This window comes from Cydia strobilella, chromosome 2 (assembly GCF_947568885.1).
Source record: "Cydia strobilella chromosome 2, ilCydStro3.1, whole genome shotgun sequence".
NCBI classification, from domain to species: domain Eukaryota; kingdom Metazoa; phylum Arthropoda; class Insecta; order Lepidoptera; family Tortricidae; genus Cydia; species Cydia strobilella.
The window spans coordinates 6,075,633-6,097,661 of record NC_086042.1 but is presented as its reverse complement, the minus strand read 5'-3'; the positions used below and the strand labels follow the sequence as shown (position 1 = coordinate 6,097,661).

At 38.2% G+C, this 22,029-nt stretch overlaps 1 protein-coding gene across 1 annotated transcript; it reads right to left on the bottom strand.

Annotated features, from left to right (window-relative positions):
- Positions 1–1,572: 1,572 nt before the first annotated feature.
- On the bottom strand, positions 1,573–19,663 carry LOC134749358 (uncharacterized). Its single transcript, XM_063684281.1, has 2 exons — positions 18,100–19,663; positions 1,573–1,943 (listed from the first exon to the last, which is right to left on the bottom strand). The coding sequence occupies exons 1-2, from the start codon at positions 19,661–19,663 to the stop codon at positions 1,573–1,575; spliced, it is 1,935 nt and encodes a 644-aa protein (XP_063540351.1).
- Between the last annotated feature and the right edge of the window lie 2,366 nt (positions 19,664–22,029).

Here is a 22,029-nt window from a genome sequence, read left to right as displayed (position 1 = left end):
TAATGTTATAAATTAACAGGGGGGGCTAGCCGAGATGACAATAAATTGTAGGTTTACCAAACGAATAAAAAAACGCCGAAGAAATAGAAAAAATGTATCGGGATGACAGATGCTACGAAAAGTTACGTGACTATTTCTATATATTATTTAAGTTTCAATTGGTGTTTTCTATCAACGGTTGTTATCTTGGCTAAATAAGAACCATTTTAGAACGAGAGTTCGTGGAAAAAAATAGCATATTCCGCTTAAGAGCAGCTTGGCCACTGAATAAAATGAAATTTGAAGCACAACACAAGCTTTAGTAAGCTTTTTGAGCTAGGTATATATGTTATATAAAATATTCTATAATAAAGTTTCGTTTAGTTCCGTTTTCAAAGTTTTATTTCATGAGTAACTATCGCGGTAACCGAAGACAATACTATAATATTTATTTAAAAAACACAGGTATGTTGTTAAACTTATTATTCATATCGTATACTTACGTTTTATTACCCCCACGACTGTAAAACATTTAAAGGTAATAAAGGTTGAAAAAGATTCATAACGTATTTTACTTAGATTCATGTCATAAACTGCATTATACGACGTCTTTAGATGCCAGTTTATTGTTATTGTATTTAGTACACTTTTTGACAATTTGTTTGTATCAAAAAAGCATATGTATTAAAACAAGATAAACCGATGACTTTATTAAGGGGCCCACTGATTACCAGTCTGCCGGACGATATCGGCCTGTCAGTTGTTCGGAAATGTCAAATTTTTATTCTAACTGACAGGCTGATAATCAGGCCCCTTTAGACTTATTTATGATCACTTTACGTAATCATATACTTAAACAGAATTAAAACGAGCGCCAATAGAATTAGTCAAAGACATTGGTTCGTAATCTACAACAAATAGTAATTACCCTTGGCCATGGAGGGCAAATTTAACCATTCAGGAATACACAGACTTAGATATAGGATAGAAAAAGGATAGGATAGGAAAGTTCTATTATGTAAGTATTTAATTTATATCAAATGTTAAAAACTAAAACAAACACGTACACATAAAACTAAAGAAAAACACTAAAACTAACTAGAAAATACACATTATCTATACTAAACATAAATCCCATTCCGACCCTGTCCCAACGTGCCAAATATACTTGCGGCATTGCCGCGCTGGATAGCAAGCGATATTTGTTGGACCAAGTAGGAGCCTGAACGGGGGTCGCAACCTCTATCACGCAAACGCCGCCTTAAGTCTCTTACCAACTTCTTCGCTTCCAAACACCACGGCCCAGCCGTCTCCACCGCGACCGGAACAAAGTCGTACGCCGGTTCCAGATTGGCGTATTTGGAGTGCTTTAGCCTCGCGGCATTCTCAGCGGCCGCGCCTGCTAGCCTACTGGCGGGAGCTACGTGAGTAGGTGCAAATGTACTCACGCACGTAGCGTCCCACAGTAGGCAGCGGCCTTTGGCCCACGGAACCAGCGTCAAGCCGTCTGGGCGCTTGCCGTCTGTACGACTTAAGCCTTGAGGCTCCAGAATGCAAGGCACGTTCGCCGAGACCATGTTACGACGTATTAACTCATTGATCGCATGGTGTCTCGGGAACCGCCCCGCAGACGTGGTGCCCATTCGCTTCAACCATCACTCCACATATACAGCGATGGGGCTCACACACCTTGGAACCCAGCCTTAGGGCGACACCTACTCTCAGGGTATCGTTGTCTAGTAGGGTCCCCAAATGTGGCGAAGGCAGCGCCTGCAAGCAGGCCCGCGACTCGGGTTGTCTTACCGCTTTAAGCCGGGCCGCGTCCTCCACCCTAGCCGCCTGAGCCAGTAATTGTGCATATGATCGCTCACACAAGGTGTCATCCCAAAGTCTCTGCAAAGCGGGGTTGTCCGGTTGCGCCCCTTTCAGACGACCGAGTCGACCACTCGTCAAGAGCCTCCTGCCTGAAAGGAAGGCAGACGTTGCCACCGTCCACGGAAAGAATTTCGGACACGGAAAGTTCTATTATATTAATTCGTAGTTTGATTACAATTTACAAACGTTTTACATACATAAAGTCCCACTTTACTTTTAAAGAAGCTTGATGGGGGATCATCTTTGCCCTGAAGAATAAGATCACCTCATCATCTGGTGATCTTATTCTTCAGGGCAAAGATGGTTTTATAGTAAGTATTTATATTAAAAATAACCTACCCTAAATGCATTATTTTTACTAACTTAATATGAATACAAAGATCAAGTCAAATGTATATAGTTTAAAGATATAGTTTGTGTTATTAAAGCTGGTACTGAATATCTAAGAATATAGTATGTATGTATAAATATTTCTTATTCTTATTCTTAAATACGAACCTCGTGCCAGCTCTTATGATCCTGTTCCACTAGATCTTTAAAAGTACATAGTTATTAAAGTTTTTACGTATATCGATAGGATTAAAAAATAATAATTAAGGAACGAATCACGAAAAGACTATTTTTAAATAAAGCAAACAGCAAAAAATAAGTGATCGTGATGTATAAATGACAAATAAAAATATAGGAGTAGAAAAGTAGAATATACCTCTAAACGATTTGAATTGTCTCATAAAATATCAACTCAACCAATATAAAAAAGCGATCAGCATTCACCTCGCGTACGTTACGTGGAGTTCACAATGGTGCGAAGTGTAACAATTGTGCAACGACTCTCGCAACCCTGACCCCTATTCTGAAAAAATATATATATGCGTGCTTAGCGAAGAAATATCGCGAACGTGGTGAATGTTGCTTATAATGTTAATCCAGCGCTTTGATTCTGAAAATAAGAATTAGGTCAACTCTTAAAAAGCGCACACCAAAAACGTGTACCAATACCTAATCTTGATCACTTGTGAAAAAATCTATGCAATTGCAAGCGAGTTTAGTACCTTTTTATTTTTACCAGGGATCTAAGATGGCCGCGCTTTTATGATCTGTCATGGTGGCCGTTTCTAACAAATACCTATGTAAGCGAGAGTGACCTACGATCACCTACGAATCCTACGATACGATTGGAAAAACAATATAAGTGCAACATTAATATATTATCCGTGCTACTTATCTAAGCATCATAAAATATTATTTCGAACGTTATTTGCCTGTTCTGTGGAACTATTTAATAACTTCATGTTATTACGCCATGCCAACAACGGTTCAAACATAAGGCGCTGTAATAATTTTGTTCGTGTAAATTGGTACCGTTGGCATTAAACAGTATTTAAATGCACTCACTTCATAAGTTCAAGGAAACAGATTTAGAAGGTTACGCCATATCGTTACGGTATTTTCAGTTACTCAATACTTATCATAGGTAGTTTAATATCACTAAATATTTTGAGTGATTACCGAATAATTATAGCAAACTTGTATTCTGGAAGGAGGTACATTAATTTTATATTAAGCAGAAACGATACAACAATGCTTAGAAAATAAAGGAAAAGTGCTCCCCCAAAGGTGCATATGAAGGATATGATGGAAATATTCGCTTTCAACGGGTAAGTCTCGGTAGCTTAGTTGGTAGAATGGTGGGCTATAGTATCCCGGAGTCGCGAGTTCGCCATGGTCGCCATGGTCGAAATCGGCCTATCATACATGGATAGGCAGCCGAGTTAACCAGCTAAAATAAATGTTTGCGCAACCTGCGCAATCAACCCAGACATAATTTAGAATGGAATCATGCCTACCTTGCCTCATTAATTTTGTTTGGCTCTTATATCCCATCCCATCACGTAAATTCATATCCCATCTTTATACAAATAATAAGTAATGAAACTATTTAGTCATCATATAAGAATGGGAGGAAATAAATGAATAAGTAGGTAATGAGACGAGTCAATTTGTAATTATTAGAAATTTGTAATAAACAAGGCAAATTAATCTGGTCAGATTTTAATTATAAGTTACGTAAGTATGGAACAAAAATGACGTTTTTGGTTGAAAAAATGTCACTTTTGACACTGACAGATTAGATCCATAACCGATCTGGATCTAATTTTTGGCTTGTTATTAAAATCAGAATACGTCTGTATATCCTAAAATAGAAAATTGTGATATTAAAATGAAACAGACTACATGCCTGCTTGTGCTCCTAGCAAAAATGTGATTGTCTTCCATTCCATGTTTCTAATATGTTTCCACGAACTTGTTTATAAGTAAAATAAAACTTTTTTATAAACATTAAGTACTTACACGAGTACCCACTCACACGACCACGAGTAGGTTGTTATTATGTAAATTCCCTGAAATACTCGTACCAATTAAGCTTCTGATATAGCGATATAAATAAATATTGAAACGTGTACTGGAAACTAAGTCAATTTTATGTTTCATTAAATAAATTTGATAAAGTGCGCGACTGAACGCAGTTTGAATAACGAATCCACTAACGATTCTACTACGATACCGATTATTAGAGCGTTTTCCGATCCGTCATCGGATGTCGGATACGACCACAAAGAAGCAAAATGTTAAACTATTTATTTACTCATTATACAAATGTAGGTATATTATAAAATCGATACTATAGGGCACTCTCTAGCAGCTGGCTTTCTCTAAAGGATCATCCGACATCCGATTTCGGATCGGACAATACGAAAATGAACGAACGTTCTTACTTGAACGAACTTTTTACTTACGTGGCGCTCATCCAAAATCAAGGGCCTGACACTCTTTGATAGAGAAAGATAGTCTTATTGCGATTCCTATAAGAGAAAGGAGAAAATAGTGCCATGCTTTGTTTTTATCACCGACCGGGCATTATTTCATGGTCGGGTTTTGGCATCATAGCAAGGAGGCGATGGCGAAATACCGAAATTTATAAGACTAAAAGAGAAAAAAGATTATGCTGCCATACATGAATATGTCTTTCTCTTACCCCTGGTCGCTCGCGTACTATGTCTATGTCCAAAATACTACAAGCCCTGTCCTTGTCTATGGCTTACCTAAACGTTAACATTAGGTACAGTCTGGCAAAAAAGAGTAGAAATTAAAAAGTGGCAACACTGTAGTGTCGTCCCGTTTTCCTTAGATTGACTTGAAAGGGACGACACTACAGTGTTGCCACTTTTTAATTTCTACTCTTTTTTGCCAGACTGTAGATCGTCTTCTTCCTGCTAGACCTGTTCCCATTTACTTGGGGTCGGCCTACCTTGTCCTCAATTTCCATCTAGCACGGTCTTGCGCTACGTCTTAAAATTAAGTAGATTGTGTTCACCAATACTTGTAAACTTACTTCGAAAATGTAAGAGAATCGTAGTTCCTCTCGATAATTAAGTACCCGATAAGCACATGGCAAAACTTAGTTAACTACTTTTATTCACGAGTAGGGTAGGGTAGGAAACAGTGGCTCAGCTCGAACAGTGGCTCAGTCGCCCCAATATTGCCTCTATGTTGAAATTAGGTTGAGTGAGCCACTGTTCCCGGCTATTTTTTACCGAGCCACTGTTTCCTACCCTACCCTATTTACTAGTAAGTATCAGCAATAAAACACTTTATGGCAGAATACTCAATAACGCACACATTTAATTTAATGTATTAAACTCACAACACAAAAGTTTACTCAGTCTCAGCAGCTTGGCAACAATCTCGGCAGGATTACCCGCTAAATATACATCTTTATTACCTAGGCATAGGTACATATTTATAAAACTTAAAAGGAGATAATATGAGCCTGTTACTTTTGTCTATTTTAAATAAAACATCTCAAAGTGATACTGACAGATAAGGACAGTCAATTTTGAGTAACATACATAAGTTTTATGAATGAGGCGTCAATGTTTTCTAATACTACACACAAGGCAGTGGAATTTTAACAATGTTTCACCTTCATAATAGATAATTAAAAAACCGCCCCTGAAATTCGACGGGATTTTCACGTATTTTAACGTAAAATTATTTTTTTAGTTTTCAAGTTTTTTTTTTTTAAAGTTACACATGGTATTCCTTACGCACTAACCATCTAAGCATTAAATGTGGAATCATTTTTACAAGAAAATATTGAAGTGTAAAAGTCACTATACTCATTTCGGCCTTATTTATTGTCTCCGTATAATTTCTCTGAATATAAATAACTCTTTTTGCGAGTGGCGACGACTTGTGTGTAAATTTTCTGCGAGGGATCTTGACTTTATACGGAAAATGGCGGTGGCAATAACCTCATTACAGTCATTACCTATCTCTAGGGACTAAAAATAATTCAATCTGACAATTGTATTTTACTTCGACAGGTTCAGGCTGTTTGTGTGTATATACACAAACAAATGTTAGCATTCCCATTTACATGATCAGTGAAGTGGATTATGTATGGCCAAAAAATTAATGCATTCCCGTTGCCAGGGAAGTTTTGGGATTACTGAGCAACTTTTACAATGGGACCAACTCCGAAATCGCGAAAAAAATGCACTTATTTTTGGGCCACCCTGTATATATCGAATTTTATGCAATCAATATATTTTCCACTGGTTTTTTTTTGTAATACCACGTCGGTGGCAATCAAGCATCATCAAGCTAACATGGTTCTTTATTAAATATTAAATAACGTGCTTTTAGTACAAGATTAAATCAAAAAAAGATTAAAAGCATTGTTAAATCCTCAGCTTAGCGAGGCGTCGTACTCAGGAATCTCCCTTGACGAAATAGTTTTTAGGGTTCCGTACCCAAAGGGTAAAAACGGGACCCTATTACTAAGACTCCACTGTCCGTCTGCCTGTCTGTCTGTCTGTCCGTCTGTCTGCCTGTCACCAGGTTGTATCTCATGAACCGAATAGCTAGACAGTTGAAATTTTCACAGATGATGTATTTCTGTTTGCCGCTATAACAACAAATACTAAAAACAGAATAAAATAAATATTTAAGTGGGGCTCCCATATAACAAACGTGATTTTTTTGCCGTTTTTTGCGTAATGGTACGTTGGTACGGAACCCTTCGTGCGCGAGTCCGACTCGCAATTGGCCGGTTTTTTTATTCCCTTGGCATTGTATTCTTCAAAATTGCGCGAGTGAGTATCCAAACTTCCAACAATCTACTTTCTGATTCATAAACACTAAGTGCTCTGAAAGCCGAAAACAAAGAAGAAAGAAATTTTAAGCCAATCACTTAAAACATTAGGTGCGCTCTTTGTGACCCCAGATTACGTAACCATTTTTTTATTTAAGTCCCAGGTGTACTAAAGTTGCTAACTACAAAATGATTGAGTTTTGTATCATAACCGAATGTTTATTAAGAAAATGTAAAATACTTACTATGGCATTTTAATATATTGCGAAAATTAATTAAAGAGAATGAGCTCTAATTTCAAGTGAATGTAATATACCTAGTAGGTAATTATTGCGTATCTTGGGCATTGTATGCCATTCTAGGGAGCAAATATCGGTTTATAAATTGCCTCGTGCTTATCTTTAGTGCCACATCAACGCTTAGGATGCTGTTTTGATTTTGTATTGGTTAATATTATTATGATGTTGTAGCGTTTAGGCCAATTATGACTAAATTTGTTTTGTTTAATTTTAAAATAGTTTAATTTATTTTTTAACATATGGTATTACAGTTAACAAAACCAATAAGACTAACCGTAACAAATATGTCGCATTTGGGTATAGTAGGCAGAGTAAGGGATAATAAGGCATCATAAAAACGAAAAAGCAGCTCTTGCAGCTAAAAGATTGCTGAAGGCTGCTGTGCGTAACTAATATGGCTGACGCGAGCCAAAAAGCCTCCATGTGCCAACCTCTTACCGTGCAAGGGTCGCAGTTGGCCTTGGCATGGCTGATAAAATTGCAAACACATATGAAACTGTCTACATATACTTAAGTATAATATACTCGTCTTATTTAATATTTGCAGGTATACCAAATAGATTATACCATAATAATTAAAATACACGTAGTACACCTACTCGTAGCTATAAAATGCGATATGAAGGATGATTATCCCAAATAAATATACCTACAGAGACGTAAAGTGTCAAAAACATAACCCGATTTTTGCTGTTATACTTTATAGGATATAAAATACGCCTGACAAGTAGTCACTGCCGTGTAGTTTACCTATGTTTGTCAAAGTTTCGACCCGCACCTATTCACGCGAAAGGTCGCGTTGTTACAGCGTAAGAATGTGTAGGTAAATTTGTACACATAAACCCCATTAAATGTCTCTTGACGAACTGTTCCTCTCACGTGATCTTTGGCTTTAGCTTCCGAATTCAAGTTTCTTGTCACGTGTTCGTCTCCGCGGCATATCTTTCGACATTACCTAAATGCTTTCATAGACACACGAAATATATGGACGTGTCGTTTGTAAACAGGGGCTATCACGCCTCCCCTCTGAAGATGGATTGCTTCCGGAGGCGTTTTCACATAATCGTTAGTCACGTAAATAAAACAAAAAATCGGGTACAATAGGAATCTTAGTACCGGAAAACTGACCATGGCCTGGATATAAAAAAAATTATGCGATGTGTAATCAAGTATTTTTGACGTTAAGAGAGATTTAGTACCTAAATGTGATATTATTGAATCGCGAATAGTAAAATTCCTGAAGATTCTTAAGAAAAACTTCGATGTTTTCAACAATTTACCTATATGTACGAATACATAAAACGGTAATTCCGATCATTGCTCTCTTTTAACTATAGGATGGGTTTCAGGCATTATTGGATTTTACTCGACATTGAACGGGTTTTAAATGTTTTGTTTTAAGAGCCAATGGTCGTAAGTTCTTTATATTTAACCTTCACATCAGACTAAAAGGCTGCTTAAGGGCTGATTTTCCTGTGTTCGTTAAGTTCGCTCACGACTATATGAGTCGTCAAAGGAATTTTAAGTATCGTCTGAATATTGGGAATACTTGATCGCCGACCTTATTATGGGCACCAAAGATAACGAATTCAATTTACAAAAGCAACAAGGCGAAGCAAAATTTATGATCTTTCAAGCTAATTTAATAAGTTAGTTTAAATTAAATCATCCGTATCGTAGCGCTTTCCTGGACGAATACTAAAGAAGATTATTTTATTACGATTTGTGGCATAGGTGCACTTTTTATGATAACAATTGCTGTTACTATCAAAAACATAGTACATACTAGGCCTTGCCACGCACACTGATCCCAAATGGACAAAAGTGGGACATTGCATACCTATTTCGATACAAAAATAAATCGAAGAGGGAATTCGGTTTTTTGTAGCGAAGTAACCAAATGTCGACATTTATCGATTTGGAACCAGTGTGCCACGCATTGAAATCAAAAATGCGGATGTAAAAAGTAAAACGCAACAGTATTGACAATTCTTGTGTTTTTTTTTGTAATAGGTAGGTACATATAATGTTTATTAAATTCACATAGGTCATTAATACCTTTCAATCATATAATTCTTGAATAACCTACTCTAAATATATTTGGAAATTTTATTTTATTTATAGGTTTAATTGGATATTCAACCCAGTTGTCTCCAGTGTTTCTAACTGAAATTGTAGGTGTAACCTAACTGAAGACGGCCTTTATCATTTATAATTTCTCTTTGAGCAATCCTTGCTTAATATATAATATATTTCTCCGAACCAAAGTTTCCTGTGAAATAATATGCTCATTATGTTGACTTTTAATTATAAATTATAATGTTCTAATTCGTTCCTATATTTTTTCCTAAAATTATCATTTAATTATTCCTATTTAATTCAACTTATAATTTTGACGAGTAGTTAGCAGTTGTTCTAATGACGACAGGTTAGAATAGGTACTAAATACTTTTAGATTTCAAACTCATTACTTTCGGAATCTGAGACGTACATAATTATATAAACAAGAACAAATTTGTATAAGTATCTAGAGAACGGATATGATTAAATTCATTACCCTTACCCTCAAAGTGACGATAATAAGTACAAGCATTTTCTTTGCTATGACATTGCGTAAAAACTCGGTAAAATAATTTTTCCACATAATTAAACATAATAACAAGATCGATTTTTTGTCTTCTCGAACCACTGATTTGTAAATGTCTAGCCACCGTTTCTGGATACGCCTCCACGAAAGTCCGCTGCTGGAATCTCCCAAGAGTGTCAGAATTACCTTCCTTGCATCCAAAATACAGTAGGTAGGTATTTAAGGCCGTTCCCTGAGCCAGAAGGCGAAAAATCTCCTTATATGATCATATTTTTCAAAGAGACGTTGATATCGTAGACGTGGAAAAAATATAAGTATGTAGTTCTTGATATTATCTTTAATAACATAGCTTCCGATACACGAATTATGACACTTCGCTCGATACACAATTAATTTCCAAAGTAACCTCTATCTCGGACTTTTAATCAAACTTTACTCGGTTATTTATTATGTGACACTATAAAAAAAGAAGAAAAAACAATCTTAACTTAAATAGTAATTTGACAGCTTTCGGATCTCGATATTGTAAGGCAACGTTTTTAAAATAAATAAAAATCGACAAAATTCGATCAAAGTTGACACTTGCGCGCATGGTCTTTCCCGTTCTTTCTTGCGAAATGTAACAGTGATAGCGGCAAACCGATGGATTGTGTAGAAAAGATGTGGATATAAGTACATGTAGACATTTTGAATATTCTTCGGTAGGTACCACTAATCGTGATTAACTAAACAAAGGAGTGTTGTGCAAGACAGGAAACTACGATTCGGTTTCTTGCATTCAGATTGAGTTAATTATCAAAGAGATTCTTTTTCCAAAAGAGGGTCGGTAAGTATAGCTCGTCTACACTTCTATAACATAATGCTGACATGGTCAGTGCTGCTTGTATTAAAAATGTACAGATTTCCTGTATCTATTAAATTACGCACAACCAACTTCAGTGGAATGGGACTTAAGTGGAATGGGACTTACAGTGTCAATAATGTTCATTATTTAGTATTACTTAGTACCTAATATGGGCACTTAAGTTTGTCCTCCTTTGTTATTGAACTCCATTAAGTCAACGGCACTAAGGACATTACATAGGAAAAAGTAATTAACAGAAGTAATTCGGCATCATTAGATATAAACAAGCTTATTTAATTAAGTACAAAATATATTTTTAATTAATCTTATTGTAATCCAACAATAAGTAATAAATCTACAAACACAGATCCCTGTGTTTGTAGATTTGTCCCTCGTAAACAAAATAAATATTAGTGTTCTTAAACTTTTAGGGCTTCGTCACTCCAAAAAACCCTAAAAGATCTGTCCGCCCTCGGAATACCCAACTGGCGCGAAGTGGCGCAGAATAGGGCATAGTGGCGCTCTCTTGTGTCAGAGGCAAAGATCCTTTTTGGGTCACTGAGCCAGTGAAGTAAGTAAGTACGCAAGTTTTTAAACTAGAAAAAGTGGGGGACAGTTCCATGAAATTAAGAGAAAAAAACTATTTAAAAGTTATGTTTTTCGAAGAAGAGATTCGTGTGAAGAAGACAGAAGAAGATTTCTTTGGAACGGAGTTGCTGAGAAATGTTCATTTCAAAATACTTAGAACTGATAATCGCTTTGATGATATGAATTATCTTAGGTGTAATGTTCATGTATAAAAAACTATTTTATGCTAATATAATATAAAATAAAATACTCATAAAAATATTATATAGTATCAATAGTATGAGGTTCCCACGCTAACTATAAATTCATCGCCGTTGAAATTGTATGCATTGGTCGCGCTGTAGCCTCGCTAATTCAAAATACCAGATTTTCTGGTTTCAGTATTCTGGTTCTAATGGTTTCTTAGACAAAAATAACTATTGCAGTGTCAATGCCACACATAAACCTGGTAAATAATTATTTGTACGAAGTGATAACTCTTTGCCCTGTCCAACCTTAGTGTCAGAGAGTTATTAGGTGGAATAAAATCTGCAGCTGTAGAAAAAAAAATTTGAAAGAAGCTACAAAATTCTAAGGTTTACGAGTCGCGTCACATCATATCTCATCTAGAGTAATATAAATCGTGGTCTCCCCCTTCCGCGCCCCCTTCGTCGCCTCTGCCCTCCGCATAACCTAATGCCATTTTTACATTCTCCTCATCAAATTAAGAGTCGAGCTCCAAAGAAATATACGACGTAGCAATCTTACTAAGTATTACGCTCTTTGTGAGCACTTGGATGGAAAATCTCATATTATTTTCCTAGGAATGATTCCTTTTTTATTTTTTCCGTTTAGTACAAAAGCACGGTGGAACAATAACGTCGAATGGACCTCTTTGTGTTGAGACAATGGCATAAAAAGTGAAATCGGTAGACGGCTTTATCCGGAAAGATTCAATTAATGTGAGTGAGACCCTCGATCGAATTGATATGTGGATATCAAACCTTTCTTATTTAGAAATACCTACGAGTATTAGTGCCACGACAAACTAGAGTCTTTTGAGCGTCTTCGTCTACTGCATCTAGTCAGCGCTATGGAAAATGACGTCGCTGCGCAGTTGCGCCAACGTTGCATCGAGCATCAGCCATAGCGTTGACTAGACGCCGACGCTTGGGAGACGCTAGTGTGGGGTGACCCTTAGAAAGACTCCACACTAGCGTCTTTTGAGCGTCGGCGTCTAGTCAGCGCTATGGAAAATGGCGTCGCTGCGCAGTTGCGCCAACGTCGTCGAGCAGCAGCCATAGAGTTGACTAGACGCCGACGCTCAAAAGACGCTAGGTGGGGTGGCCCTTAGAGAGACCCCACACTAGCATCTCGTCGGCGTCTAGTCAGCGCTATGGAAAATGGCGTCGCTGCGCAGTTGCGCCGTCGTCGAGCAGCAGCCATAGAGTTGACTAGACGCCAACGCTTAAAAGACGCTAGTGTGGGGTCTCTCTAAGGGCCACCCTACACTAGCGGTAACTTGTGACACTTCTTTATGTGAAAAGTAGCGGGACACTGCTGCTGTTTAGCAGTTATGTCATGATTATAAATAAAATAGGGTAATCGAACCTAAACTATCGTGAGACATATTTCAAAATATTTAGATCAGTCAGTGTCAGTACGGTTTTTACTCACTATTATTTTTAGTCGCTTTTACAACCGCCGCGGACACTCGTGCCTGAGGAAGGATTCCCAAAGAATCCGAAACATGTCGCCAAAAGCGACTAAAAATAATTGTGAGTAAAAACCGTACTGAATGATCTAAATATTTTAAAATAGGGTAACTTACAGAAATGCAACTGAAATAATTTCGATTTGCATTTCATAACTATTATTAGGTAAAGTAGTCCAAACACGACTGGGACATAGTTCACACATTTAGTCCCAATTTAACCTCACCAAACGGTGCCTTCTGCGATTTGGTTGCATGAGTTTCCACAATAGTATTAAATGTAGGTACTCTTTCAAACACAAAAGTACCTAATAATTTTCTAAATCGGTTTTGCCTTTTTCGAGATGTTAGGAATAGAACACAAAAATCGGTCTAGTGCGTGTCGGGCCACGCATAATGGAGGGTTCCGTACCTTCATACAATAAAAAAAGCCACACAAGCAAAAGAGCGTATCTTCACGGCACTTACGTCTTTTTAATAAGAAGATCAGTTTCACCAATCATATTAAAAATAATTTTCGTGGAAAGTATTTATTAAGCTTTAGGTATTATCTAGATTTTTTTCAAACTTTCGGAGCAATTATTTCTAGAAGTATTCACTTAGTCATCTAATTTTGTTAAAATAACTACCTTATAGTTTCCGAGTAATATGGCTGTGACATGGCCATACAGATAGACAGACAGACAGACGGATATGCTGAACTGAAACTATAAAAGGGTTCCGTTTTTGCCATTTTGACTACGGAACCCTAAAAACTTTGTTGCCATATCACAGGCTTCGAAAAATAATGTCGAATTCCTCTAAACAAACGTGTAAAAAGAATTTAGAATTATTAGTGTTCCGTGCAAAACTTTGTTTTGACAAACGGAACACTTATGGGATCACTTCGGTCTTGTAAATCAGTTAATGCGTTTTTTTTATTTCATATGAGATACTTTGTGAAATCGCTGTTATAATAGAAGACGAATTTTTCACGGTGCCCCTTTCTTATTTAAATTACCGTTTTGTGTTTAGATTAATGTTCCGAATAGCGTAGTTATATTAATGCGAAAGAAAGTAAAAGTACGTGACCTGGTTAATTCAGTACCTACCTTATATTAATGTAATAAGAGCTCATTTCGGAATGAATAGGAGTTGATTGTCATGCTGGTACGCATGACAAGTGCATTCATGCTTAAATAAAATTGTAACATCAAATATTTTATGAGGGTGAGGCTTCTATCTAATACATATGGTAGATGATTTGTAACGTGTAGATGTATGTCGATACCTAAAAAAAACGGCCAAGTGCGAGTCGGACTCGCGCACCGAGGGTTCCGTACTTTTTAGTATTTGTTGTTATAGCGGCAACAGAAATACATCATCTGAAAATTTCAACTGTCTAGCTATCAGGGTTCATGAGATACAGCCTGGTGACTGACAGACAGACGGACAGACGGACAGACGGACGGACAGACGGACAGCGGAATCTTAGTAATAGGGTTCCGTTTTTACCCTTTGGGTACGGCCCCCTAAAAAAACTATTACTAAATGGAAACTACATAGTCGGCGGATTATGTTGCGCCTGAACAGAGTGCTGCAAAATTGCATGGACATATGAATGGAATTCATTGCATTTTTGCAGCTGGGTGAAGGGACATGAACATGACGAATCAACATCTCCTCATACTAAGCTTTATATTGGGTTATAACGGTATCGTGTCTGACGGGTTAATTCGAACAATGATCTAGATATCAACTAGATATCCACTAGATATGAAACAGAAACGATAACGAGATATTTAAGGTCGTGTCAAATTTGACATTTCCTCGATTCCGAATGTCCTCTTGAACGATCTCTTTAAGATTTGCTTAAGATATTACTTAGACATCCAATGGATATCTAATGGATATCCCAAAACGTCACAATAATTGTAGCTTGAAATGACAATAAATTGGTTTCTAGAATCGAACTGCTAAAGATAACTAGTTGAGAACTAAACTATAACGTATCTATTAGATCTCGTATTGTTCTCGTATCTATATAGTGATTATGACCGGTGAGTGAACCGCTATGTAAGTAGTTCGAAACATTGACGTGGCCTTGATTTGATTTGTTTGCTAAATTCGTGCTAACTACTGTTGTTTTATTTAAACAAAGAATGAATACTATTAGGAATAACTGATACTTATTCAATCATAATCGTGACCGAATCAGAAAAAGTAAACTGACAGTTCCGAGCATGTAGTACCAACTCCGTGACTTAAAATTACTTTTATTTACTCAGCTCCAAATCTATCAATCAATACATAAATACGCCTGAATACGCCATAATATATATGTATACAATCTGCTGTTAATGTTCTATTTCTAATTTAATCTAGAAACATATTTTTATTTAAGTTTGGTAATAGTTCCATAGCAAATTAAAATACAATTACTTAAAAAAACATACACATGAATTCAATAAAACATGTCAAATATTTAAGAACCTGCGTCTCGGGTCACCCCAACCCCTTACTCACATGAGTATAAGATAAAATCAAATCGATGTAGGTAGTACCTGCTATAAGGTACCTACTTAGGTACCTACCTTTCAACATGACTGTGCCTACCAACGCATGTGGGTGAAGCGGACGACCTCGGCTAAAAGTTGACATTTCTAAATCTGTGAGAAGTTCCGTATCAAAGCTTACACGACTTTAATCGGATCACAATAAATGCACTGAAACACCAAGGTGTAAAGATCAGATTTGAATGTCGATAAGTTTTGTGAGATGTGGTGTACCACGCATTTGGAATGCAGTCGATAGTCGGCGTTATTGAATTGATCAATGCTATTTTGCGGTTTTGTTATTGCAGTTATTGCAGTGTTCGTTCTTATGTTGTTTCGGGGTACAAAAAATGTGCTAACTGAAAAAAAAACTCAGCTACTTATCTATTCTTTCCTTTGTTCCGAACTATAGCCATTTTTCTATATCTCGAGATATTTCTAATCAGTTGCGTGAGGCAAATCACTTACAAAAGACTTGCTTTTATTAATTTTCAGTTTAGTTTCCATAAAAGTACTAGTAACTATTTTTGTATATGTGTCGCAGGACTCGCAGGCAAATTGTAAGAATCCACCGTTTACAAACGGCGTCGTCAATTTACAAATGTTTTCACGTTGTTAGTGCGCTCAATAGTGTCAACGTAAACGTGATGGTTGTCTGAGGGTGACCATGGTGTGCTATTTTATAAATTTATATTAACTTTTATACCACACCACCGTCCTCGCGCGTTTACAACATTTCCTACATAACTTAACTAGACGGAGCCCCGCATGGCGGCCCCTATTTCTGGGCGGTTTGCCCTTCAGGCATCTAAAGCTACCTAACTTACCTACCTACGCTTTTTTCGCAAAGCGGGGCTATGTCTAGTTAAGTTGTGAAGGTAAAGTTTTTGTGAAAAGAAACAGTCCGACGAACTCCAGATTTGATGGACACCCCCGAGTTTTCCATAGTTTTGATGCGCAGCACCACGCGTGGTAAATTAAAGAACTAATTCGACTAAAATGCCGCGGCAAATTACAAACGGCGCTGTTAATGTCATAAGGTATTTTACAAAATGCGGACTTTTTATAATTTGCCTTCGGCATTTTACAAAGTGAAAACGTTTGTAAATTGACGAAGCCGTTTGTAAACGGCGGATTCTTACAAAATGCCTGCGACATATCTCATCATTCGCTTGCCCTTGTCCCATTCACTTGGGGTCGGCGCAGCATGTCTTTTTCTTCCATACATCTCTGTCACCCGTCATCTCATCATTCACTTGCGTTAGTTTCATATCATCTTTCACACAGTCCATCCACCTTTTCCTCGGTTTTCCTCTCCTCGTACTTCCCTCCACATTCATTCTTAATACCTTTCTCGTCACATGACTTTCATCCCTCCGCATCACATGCCCGTACCATGCTAGGCGATTTGCCCTTACTTTTTCTGTTATGGGTGCAACTTTCAGGCTTCCTCTTATATACTCATTCCTTATCCTATCCATTCTCGTCACGCCACACATCCACCTTAACATTCTCATCTCCGCTACATGCAATCTCTTTTCATCCTTCACCTTTAGGGCCCAACACTCTGATCCATACATGACGACAGGTCTTATGATCGTTTTATAAATTTTACCCTTCAACCGAAGGGGCATACGGGCGTCACAAATGGTTCCCGTAACCTGTCGCCATTTCATCCATCCTGTGCTAATCCGGTTTTTCACGTCGCGGTCAATATCGCCATCGCACTGTACGAGCGAACCGAGGTACTTGAAGTCGGAGCAGACCGGCAATGTAACGCTATCGAGTTCTATGGCAGCAAAACTGGAGAGACCGCCAAAATCGCAGAACATGTGTTCTGTTTTAGATCTGCTGATCTTTAGGCCAACATTCTCCAATTTTTGCCGCCATTTCTCAAGTCTGCTCTGCACCTCTAGTTCGTTTTCACCTACAAGCACAATGTCATCAGCAAACAGCATACACCAAGGTGCCTCCTCCTGTATGTCCGATGACAGTGCGTCCATAACTAGCAGGAAGAGGTAAGGGCTTAAAGCCGATCCCTGGTGCAAGCCTACTGTGACACTGAACCTGTCGGTGGTGCCAGCTGCTGACCGGACGCGTGTACAACATCGGTTGTACATTGACCGGATTAGCTCCACATACTTCCCAGGCACGCATTTCTCTTTCAGAGCCCACCACAAAACCTCTCGGGGTACTCGATCGTATGCTTTTTCGAGGTCAACAAACACCATATGCAGGTTCTTTTTAGCATGTCTGTATTTTTCGCACATTTGGCGAAGTGCAAAAATGGCGTCTGTTGTACCTCTCCCCGGCATAAACCCGAACTGGTTTTGTGTTATATCACTCTCATCTCTCAGGCGTCTCTCTATCACTTTTTCCCATATTTTCATGCTATGTGACATGAGCTTTATTCCTCTATAGTTGTTGCATTCCTGTACATCCCCTTTGTTTTTAAAAATGGGCACCAGCAAACTGTCACACCATTCGTCGGGGATTGTTTCTTCATGCAACAACTTATTGAAGAATAAAGTCAGCCACATACATCCATCCTCACGCAATAACTTCCATACCTCTCCTGGTATATCATCTGGTCCTACAGATTTTCCATTTTTCATACTTCTCACAGCCGTTCTTACTTCATCCATACATATTTCTTTCACTGCACCCATATTTATCAGCCTGTGCTCTAGCACCCTGCCCCATTCATTTTCTTCATTCATCAACCTTTCGAAGTAGACTTTCCAACGTTCTTTTATCGCTTCATCTTTCGTAATCACCTTACCTGCATCATCTTTCACACATTTTATATGAGCCATATCCCGAGAACTTCTTTCTCTCGCTTTCGCTAGGCGGTACAGCTGCTTTTCGCCTTTAGGGCTATTTAAAGACTCGTACAAATTGTCCTGTGCTGCGGTTCTGGCTATAGCAACTGCACGCTTTGCTTTCTTCTTACATTCTATATACTCTGTCCTCTTTATTTCCTTCTCAACTTCCTGCCCAGTTTCAACACTTTGCCATTCTTTAAATGCCTGCTTCTTTTTCTTTAATACTCCCTGTACCTCCTCATTCCACCACCACGTTTCCTTATCTATCACACCTTTCCCTTTCGACTCTCCCAAGACATCTTTTGCTACTCTTCGTATATAATTTGCCATCTCGTTCCAACATTCGTTTGCATTCAATCCTTCCATTCCATTCATTTCTATCATTTTATCTATCACACGTTCTTTAAACTTTATAGCACATTCATTCTTCTCTAGCATATGCCATCTTATCTTTGCAGGGGGCCGTTCGGTTCTGATACAAAACTGGATTTTAATGTTTACATCGATTACAAGCAGCCTATGCTGTGAAGTAAGGTGTTCTCCTGGTATTATTTTACTGTCTTTGATACAGTTGATCTTATTTCGCTTCACAAGGAAATAATCAATCTGCGTGGCGTGATTGCCACTTTTGTAGGTTATCAGGTGTTCATCCCTTTTTTGGAACCAGGTATTGGCAATTGCCATGTCCAAGGCAGTAGCTGCTTGCAGCAATGCTTCACCCTGTGTGTTACGTGTTCCGAAACCGAAACCCCCATGCACTCTTTCATACCCAACATTCATTCTTCCAACATGTCCATTAAAATCCCCACCCACATATATCTCCTCATTTGCCGGTATAGTCATGGTCACTGCGTCAAAATCCTCCCAAAACTTCTCTTTCGCTACATCGTCACATCCACTCTGGGGTGCATACACACTTATTAAATTGAGTGTGACGTTTTCCAGCATCACTTTCATCGCTATGATTCTATCACTCTTCCTGTCAACATTTGTGACATTCTGTTTTAGATGACGATCGAGTACTATACCGACACCATTTCGCCTGCCGTCACTCCCACAGTAATAAAATTTATATCCTTCCCCAATCTCTCTAGCCCTCGCACCCTTCCACTTTGTTTCCTGCAAAAAAGCTACATTTATCCTTCTTCCTTTCATTACATCTGCTAGTTCTCTCCCCTTCCCAGTCATCGTCCCTATATTCCAGCTGGCATACCTCAATCTCACATACTTAGGTTCCCGGGCTCGCTTCTTACGTCGCCCCCGCCCGGGCTGGTGCGACATATCTACTAACTCTAATTATGACCTAGGTACTTATTTATAATATGTATTTTGGGCATTTTTGTCTGTAGTGATGCACTGGACTTTTTTTAGGATATGTACATTTTATGTTACTTGTGCCCAGAGTCATGAGCTGATTCCATGCTCCTAAAAGAAAAAAACAATGTCCCAAAATTTTCATACATTTTACGTACTTTCCATTTTGTTACCGCCGTACTCGGCCGTGCAAAGTGTTTGAACAATGGTAACGGAATGGAAAAATAAAACTTGGGACGCTTTTTTTCTCCTAGTAGGAACGAAAGAGCTCGTGATTCTGAGTAGGAAAAACATTATTAAATTTACCTATTTTGGAAAAAAAGTCCAGTGCATCACTACAGAGAAAAATGCCCACCTACTACTTACTACTCTTTCATTAAGTAACTTTTCAAATTTAAACGCTACAATTTTCATTGGTATTTTTTTTTGTATGATATATTTAGTCACGAAGGTAATGATGGCAATAGAGTTTTAAAGTTTCCTCTAACTCAAAGGTTCCGAAGTTTGACGGCAAACTTCACAGTTACCAATATTGAGCTTTGCGGTTTCCTTGTCTCTGTGTGCTCACAAATTAATTCGGCTGTCCCATATTAAAACCCAGTAAGTGCATCAGGCCAAATTTTACAGGAGAGCGTAAAAACATAAAATGTTTCAACGACGTTAATTTTTTTTTATTATTAATAAAAAAGTGAACATGAATTAATTGGTTAATTTACTAACCATTGCATGTATTAGCATCAATATTAGATAATATAATTGTATTATACCTGCCTGGTTGCTGGATAACCACGCTAAAACCTAGTATGTCTCAGTCCCTTACTAGGTTTTGATATGGGATTTGTGACTTGCTGAGTTTTACAATGGTAAACCGACACTAGACATGCTACTTATACTTACTAGGTTTGAAAGTGTTGAAATCTCTGTTATTTATGCCAATTTTGGAGCAAGTGTCTGTAATCGGGTGAGAACTTACTCGTACTAGGTGGGTCCAAATAAAATAAAAAAACTAATATTGAGAAATTTGTCCCTTACTAGGTTTTGATATGGGTCAGCCGAATTTAGAGACTTATTTATTAGTTTCTCTTCTCATTTAAAACCAGAATTCAAACTCACACCCCGTCGAACTTGATTAATAAGTTTTAAGATAGGAAGGAAACGAATTTGGGAAACTACCCTATTGTTGTCACACCACCAATGGTGGGTACTTTCAACATTGCTTTAATGCAGAAGAGGCAACTTGTATGCAGAAATAGATATCAATGACTAGACCTAGGCTCTCCGAAACATGTCGCGCAAGTGACTAAAACAAGTGAGTCTAAAACGGAAAATTATTTAATGTTAGTATGTCTCACAACAGTTTAAATTCGAATATCAATGACTGATTAATTACTTATAATTGTTGTTTCGATGAGTGAATTAAAAAGGGATGATCACAGTACAATGTGTCTGATATTCATGCTGCGAAAAGGATTTGAGTTTTTACAACCGGCCGCCTGCCTGACGTTAACCCTCCTTGGTAATCCGTGGTTGACTTAGGTGACTGTCATTTTACTCCTTTAATCGATATCGATATGGGCACGGAGTGGGCTATTCTTAAGCCGGCAACGAGATGACGGGCGACAGAGAGGTAAAAAAAGACATGCTGCGCCGACCCCAAGTGAATGGGACAAGAGCAAGCGAATAATGATGATCACAGTACAATGTGTGTCCTAAGAGTACTCGTAGTACTTGATCAACTATACAGTCACACTAGCATCGTTATTTAGTTTCCAATGCCATCTTTCGAAATTTACTGTCGTAACCTTGTAAAAGTTAAAAAGGCATTCGCGTTCTCGGTCCGTGTGGTCGTAAGAGCGTTTTCACATTTTCCGATTCGATATGGGGTGTAGGATCCTACATCCGCGTAGTCAGGCCGCGGGGCGCGGCCGCGTCGTCTTTAGCGGTACCGCATACTACAACAAGCATTATGCCTACACATACGCACACAAACAAATATTATCGGTCCGACAGCTGACGGGGAGCTCCGACAAGGCTGAATTTATCGGAAGTGCCTTTCCGATATCGGATGTCGGAAGGCGCCTATGACAAAAACAGCTGCAGGAGAGTGCCATTGGCATTAAGTCCGCCTTCATCGTTTTTTAGTAACAATGATTGATCAAATGCTTAAATACAGAGAAACACTTCACTGGCTCAGTGACCCAAAAAGGATCTTGCCCTATACTGCGTCATTTCACGCCAGTTGGGCGGCCGAGGCCGAGGGCGGACAGGTCTTTTAGGGCTTCGTCACTCCAGCGGTATCTGGGACGCTCAGACGGACGTTTTCTGCCCGGGTG

Bases quoted from the DNA above. Each gene is read 5' to 3' on its own strand.
- LOC134749358 (XM_063684281.1), bottom strand. From the start codon at position 19,663: ATGTCGCACCAGCCCGGGCGGGGGCGACGTAAGAAGCGAGCCCGGGAA. The intron at 1,944-18,099 runs GTATGTGGCTGA...CCTTCCTTTCAG, and splicing joins GTTATTGCGTGAGGATGGAT to GCAGGAGGCTCTTGACGAGT.